The sequence below is a fragment of the Lathyrus oleraceus genome, chromosome 5 (assembly GCF_024323335.1).
Source record: "Lathyrus oleraceus cultivar Zhongwan6 chromosome 5, CAAS_Psat_ZW6_1.0, whole genome shotgun sequence".
NCBI lineage: Eukaryota > Viridiplantae > Streptophyta > Magnoliopsida > Fabales > Fabaceae > Lathyrus > Lathyrus oleraceus.
Window position 1 is genome coordinate 205,329,662 of NC_066583.1, and position 6,779 is coordinate 205,336,440.

Consider the following 6,779-nt stretch of genomic DNA (forward strand, 5'->3'; position numbering starts at 1 on the left):
TTCTAAGTTGATCCGTAACATGTGTATATGATACCGAACCAAATACCTTCAAGTGACTCAGGTTTGGCTTGAATTCTGGACCAATATCCTTCAGATGTAATATATTCCAGCTTCTTTGTTGGACACCTATTCAAAAAATATGCAATTGTCGACACCGTTTATCCCCATAATTCTTTTGGAAAGTTCTTCCCTTTCAACATGTTTCTCACCATGTTCATAATCAATCAATTCTTCCTCTTGGTGACTCTATTTTGTTGAGGCGTATAGGGTGGCACTACCTCATGTACGATGCCCTCTTGGTCACGAAATTTCCCAAAATAATTCGAGACATATTCACCTCCACCATCTGTTTTTAGAGTTTTTTATTTTGTGATCATGTTGTCTTTCCACTATGGATTTAAACTTCTTGAATACTTTCAGCACCTCATCTTTTCTTTTGATCAACTACGTCCACAACTTTATACTAAAATCATGAATGAAATTGACAAAGTACCTATTGCCTCTGATTGAGTCAAATTGCATCTATCCATAAACATATAAATACACCATTTCAAAGTGACATTTGGTTCTACATCCCACATCTTTGCTAAACCTGTCTTGATGTTGCTTGGCTTGCACACACTATTCACATACTTTGGTTGGCATATCAATCGATGGCAGCCCCGTAACCATGCTATTTTTCTGCATAGCATTGAGGTCCTTGAAGTTTTAACGCCCAAGCCTATAGTTCCATATTCATTTTTCGCTACTAGAAGCCATTGTGAGACACCTATTCTCCATTACTTTCAATTTAACTTTGAATCTTCTATTTTGAGTCATAGGGGCCCTTTAGGATCAAACTCTCGTTTGTATCCATAACTTTCAACATTTTTGTTCTATGTGAATCTTGTGATTCCTTTCAAGCAATTGGCCAATGCTTAAAATATTATATTTGATTCCCAAAATATACAACACATCTTTAATCAATGAATGTTCACCATTCTTCCTTTTGATTGATACGTCACAAATACCATATGTTGCAAGTCTACTATCATCCGTGAATTTCACCTTGTTTTCAACAATTGTTAGTCTTAACAAACCAATCCTTCCTTCCCGTCATGTGTGTTGAACACCCGGAGTCAAGGTACTAATGATTGTTGCATTCCGTGTCTTCTCGCGTAGTCACCATCACATTTTCAAACGATTGTACCCGACTTTGGCTGCATATTTATGCACTATTTTCTACTTCAGCAATCTCCATTAACAATGCTCTCATCAACTTCTTGCCTTGAAAACTTTGCTTTAACTTTTTGTGGGTCATTCTTGTTGGCATGGAATTTGCGGAAAAAATGTTCAAGCTTTTGGCAATCGTAACATTGAACATTGCTTTTCTCATTCTTCCATCTTCCTCTTCTTCCTCTATTATTGTCACCTTTGTAATTTCTTGATCCACCACCTTTGTTGCCGCTGCTTTAACCCTTTTAGAATGTTGAATTGTTGAAATTTTGGGAATCTCTCTCACACTTGTTGTGGTAGTTTACTCTACCTCTACTCATGGACCACTTTCCCTTCACATTCTTGTCATTTCCAACGAAACGAGCTTGCAAGGCAACTTCAGCATTTACTTTGTTAACATTCCTCTCCCCCATTCTCTACTGATGAACCTCAAGAGAACTTTGCAACTCTTCTTTACTCATAGTTGAAATATCCTTATACTCTTCAATGGAAACCACTACGTTATGGAATATTGACGTCAACGATCTCAAGATTTTAACCAACCACATACTGTTCGTCGATTGTCTCTCTACAAACATTCACTTGATTCACCAATCTTGTGGTTCTTGTAGTAAATTCACTAATGGTTTCCTTCTCCTCCATTTGAATTAACTTCAGCTGCCTCTTGTGAGTTTGTAACCTCACCACCTTTGCCTTATCAGCTCCTGCATAACGTTTCTCCAAGATTTTCTAAGTTTGCTTTGAGGATGTGCAATCACTAACCTTCTCAAAGTTATCAACATCAACACATTGATTAATCAGATACAAAGCTTTGAAATCTTTTGTCTTCTCCTCCTTGTGCATAGTTCTTCGTGCAACCATTGCACCTTCTACAAGTGGATTAACACCATTCTTGATCATTTCAAGAACATCTTAATAACCAAACAACACATTCATCTGTTTGCACTACTTGTTATAATTCTTCACACTGAGAATTTGGAGATTTGCATGGATACATTTATTGGAGATGGAAAGCATTTTCAAACACTAAGTGTTCGATCAAAGAACCTAACTCTTGATGCCTAATGTTGGGTAAAACCCCAATTGCAAGAACAATGGTGAATAATGAAGAGATGGAGAGAATGAGAGAATTAAAGTGAAAATATGACATACTAACATTCATGATCCAACATGAGTATTTAAACCATCATATAAAACAATACAACTAACCAACTAATGAGAAAAACAAACTTCTCAACCTATAACGAGTTGCACATTTCGTGCAACCGATTGCACTAAATCTCTACCTCAAAAATACAAAAACTAAAAGGGATGCAACCTATTACACATTTACTACAATCTATTGCGTCAAATCTCAGCCTAAAAACTGAACACTGCATAACATGATAATAACCTGTTGCACATTTACTATGACCTATAGAGTTGGAGTAACTTAAATTATACTCCCTCCGTTCCTTTTTAAGTGTCATTTTTTGATTTTTTACACATACCAAGGAAGCTAATCATTATTGTTACTTTTCAAACAATAATTTTTCTTTTACCTATAATACCCTTAATTATTTATTACACACACTTTACTTTTTCTCTCTCTGCAATCATTATCTAGGGGTAATTTTGACAAAATTGCAATTAATACTACCTTGAACTTTGCAAGTGACAATTAAAAAGAAACAATTTTTTTTGCAAGAAAGTGACACTTATAAAGGAACGGAGGGAGTATTATTTTCTTAACAGACAGATCCTAAGAGAAAAATCCTAGTACAGTGTTCTAGACGAGAAGAATAACCAAACAATCATTCATTTACTTTACCTCACATATGATTCAACATTTCATTCTTCATAAGTTTTATTGAAGAGAAACATCCTTTTATCTCTTACAATTATCACAGACAAAATCAGATCTAACAAGCAGTTTGACATTGAATAACAATATATGGAGAAGACGTCTGAGATGACATAATGCCAAAGAAAAAGACAAGAAAACCTGAATACTTGCTAACCTGTCAAGTGTTAATATGAACAAATCTAATATACACAGTTGAAATCCTTCATAAACAAGTAAGTACATTAAAAGAAACAGAAAAATAAAAAGAATAAACGAAACACAGCATACCAACTGCCAATGCTACTACTTCTACTATACATAACTAACATGTAACTTTAATTCCTTTAGCCTCAAAACAGATTTTTTCCATCTGAAATGTTCTGAAGTGAATTTCATTTTTGGGCTCCGAACACCATACTTACCTTTTTTGGAAAGAATCGATCATATTTTCATGTGTGTTTTTCTTCAATCGCCAGTGCGCAAAAAATGCTCTTTTCTCCCTCAGAAACGAAGCTTGTCATACTTGCAGATGTTTATTGCATTCGTATCTTCACGGATCTTTGATCCTTTCTATTTATATATTGCCATGTCGTTCATCCACCTCTTTGTTTCTTAAGTTGTACACGAGCCTCCAACAATGCCCGATTTACTTCCTCGTCTTCTGGTGTCCCTCTTAACAAGATCTCATAGTCTGCTATTGAAGCTTCCCATCTTTCCAACTATAACCAATTTCGAAGTATATCAACATCACACATATCATATATACAGATAAATCTTAACAATTTAAAATATTAATTAAGTTCTATGAAAAATTTAAAATAATTACCTTAGCATTACAATCAGCTCTTCTCATCCTTGCTTTGGTGTAAGATGGGCGCAAGCTAAGCGCCGCACAACAATCTTCCACCGCTTTCTCTAATTGGCCGAGTTTTAATCTACAAGCTGCCCGATTGCATAGTAAAACTGCGTTACATGGATCATTCTCAAGCCCTTCTCCATATGCAATACAAGCCTCAGAGAATTTCGACGCCTTGAAAAGGTCGTTTCCTCTGCCTCTTGCAGCTGTCACGGCTCGAGCCTTTCTCAACACCTTCATTGCTGCCTTGTTGTTTGAATCTAGCCTTGCTGCTTTCTGTGCTGCCTCTAAAGCATCATCAAATCTGATAACACAATATATGATTATTGTGATTTGTCAAGTTACAATGTTTTTCTTTAAATCATTGGTAGAAACTAAATAAGTAGTAGTACTAATTACCTGCCAGCAGCCAGATCAACTTGAGCGCGAGTGACTAACAAATTTGCATTACCAATTGGTCCGAAGAACTTTGTACAATCGTCAACATCAAAATTAGGACCCTTTGACATTACATTGTCAGCATCATGATGCCTACGGAGTTTTATCAAAGCTTCGGCTTGCAATGCAAATATCTTGAAAGGCCAAAACCAGTTTCAAAAATCAGGACATAATCAGTTGAAACTCGAAACATAACATGTATATGCGTGTCAGTGTGTGAGAGAGAGATATTCATTAAGATAATAGCTTTATAATGAGGCTTGCAACTGCTATTTTACTGCAATATAATGACTTGCTGCATAACTGCTAAGGTTACTCTACGTAACCGCTATTTAAAACCATAAACTAAAATAGTGGTTGGTTAGATGATATCATATACAAGCCAATTATTAAGTAATGAGTACCTGTGGAGCAGAATCTGCACCAGATGATATAGTGTTGGAAGCCTCGGTAATGAGTGTGTTCCAATCTCCTAACCTGCGAGCCTCAGTGCATTTATTTAGATGAGCTTGAAGAATCTTCACTTTAGCAACCTCATCCGGATCAGCCTCTGGTCCCGCTTGTTTATAATGATATAGAGCCTTATCAGTTTCTCCTAGTCTGTAATCAACAATAATAAACCGATCTTAAATATAAGCAAAAAAACTACGCGTATTCGGCGACAAAAACAGAATTAGGATTGCATAATTGCATATGCATGCCTACCTTAAATGCAAATTTCCTAAACGATGATGAGCTCGATGATAATGAGGATCAATCTGAATAGCTTCCCTACATTCAAACACAGCTTCAAGAAGCCTACCAAGACCAGTTAAGGCCGCACTTCTATTACTTCTATACGAAGCCTTCTTAGGATCGATTGAAATAGCTGCATCATACAACGCTAACGCCTCCGCAAATCTTCCATTCTTATAATCCTCATTCCCCATTATCTTCAATTGTTCTGGATCCATTCTAGTCGATATAGCCCTACAAAGCGAACCACCACCTGAATTCATTGGTGGTTTCGTCTCATTACTAATACTCACCACATTCTTCTTCTTGTGTCCTCCTCCTCCTCCATTTGAATTTGAATTTTCAAAATACTGGTTATAATTATCCATTGCAATTGAATAACTATCATTTTTATCTCCTTGCCTAATATTACCTAAATTCCCAAACAACATAACATTGCCAGAAGAAGCGCGAACGAGATTACCACTCCCCTTCGACTTTTGATGATCATTGATCATACTTTCTAACTCACCTGAAATTCCAATAGCTTCCTTTTGTACCCTCCTTCCTTGATTAACATACCCCTGAGTAGATGGTGAAATTGAAGCCTTAGACGGAACATGAACAGGAACAACGCGTGGCATTGCCATTGTTGTTTGGTGTTGGTTTCTTCTCGGCGGATTATTATTATTATTATTAGTAGTATTATTATTTGATGCACAAGTAGGCTTTGAAACAGACCTCGGAGTCGAAGTATTGCGCGAAGGTGGATCGACGTAAACAACCTCGTTAGAAGCACTTCGACGTCGTTTTTGATCATTTGCAGCATTGCTTGGTAAGGGAAGAGAATTCGCAGATGATGTTTTCCTCGGCCATATACTATGTCGTCCGAATCCAAATACGTTTGTTATCAATCCACAGCCTACTTTTCTTTCTGGCGAATGGTCTCCCATTTTTTTCATCTAACCTTTAAGGGTTTAAACACATGGAAACCTTAGAATCCAAAATGTTGCAGAGATGAAGATTGTAGGGACGATCATGAGAGGAAAATAGGGGATGCAGGTTAGGTGTTTGATGAAATGCAAACGTTGAAATTGCAATAGTCTCTGGCTTTGATTTTCTTCCTTGAATTCTGTAATTTTTTTTTGTTTGATAGTATTGGTGACAGAACAAGCAACAAATTCGGTCGTTGGCTTAATAAGGATACGTACAATTTTAGAAATTGACATTTCATTTAGAAAACGAGAAACGAAGACACGGAAAGAGAAGGGATTTCAGCTTCATAACTTTCCAGCTGTAACATGCCAAAACTTATAACATGTGAATTAAATATGAAACTTAGTTTATTTATAATCGAACTTTAAAATGGAACGCGGTTTTATTGTTTTTGCCTTTTATAGAAAGATGTTTATTAGAAATTGAAATGTATAACTGCAAATAATAATAATAATAATAATAATAATAATAATAGTTATAAATAATATAATTATGGATATTCATTTTGAAGAGATTTTTTATTAATTCTCTGTATATAATGTTCAATAAATATGATTCATATGGTTAATATCAGAAAATCTCTTCTTTTATTTTCTCACTTCTTTGTTTAATTTCGTAACATATTATCATCAGCAAGAAGTTTTGGTCATGAACTAATATTGATTCTTTCATTTATTTATTTTCTTTTATTTTTGAAAAATTATAAAATAAAAAACTTGTTATATAATTATCAAA

The 6,779-nt window shown here is 35.4% G+C and overlaps 1 protein-coding gene across 1 annotated transcript; it reads right to left on the reverse strand.

The window, feature by feature from the left end:
* Positions 1 to 3,112: 3,112 nt before the first annotated feature.
* Positions 3,113 to 6,350, reverse strand: LOC127082884 (TPR repeat-containing thioredoxin TTL1). The gene is made up of 5 exons (XM_051023111.1): positions 5,040 to 6,350; positions 4,739 to 4,934; positions 4,296 to 4,468; positions 3,867 to 4,200; positions 3,113 to 3,759 (listed from the first exon to the last, which is right to left on the reverse strand). The coding sequence occupies exons 1-5, from the start codon at positions 6,008 to 6,010 to the stop codon at positions 3,634 to 3,636; spliced, it is 1,800 nt and encodes a 599-aa protein (XP_050879068.1). The 5' UTR covers positions 6,011 to 6,350; the 3' UTR covers positions 3,113 to 3,633.
* Positions 6,351 to 6,779: the final 429 nt, after the last annotated feature.

Bases quoted from the DNA above. Each gene is read 5' to 3' on its own strand.
- LOC127082884 (XM_051023111.1), bottom strand. From the start codon at position 6,010: ATGAAAAAAATGGGAGACCATTCGCCAGAAAGAAAAGTAGGCTGTGGA. The intron at 4,201-4,295 runs GTAATTAGTACT...TTGTGTTATCAG, and splicing joins GTTGATCTGGCTGCTGGCAG to ATTTGATGATGCTTTAGAGG. The intron at 3,760-3,866 runs GTAATTATTTTA...AATTGGTTATAG, and splicing joins GAGCTGATTGTAATGCTAAG to TTGGAAAGATGGGAAGCTTC.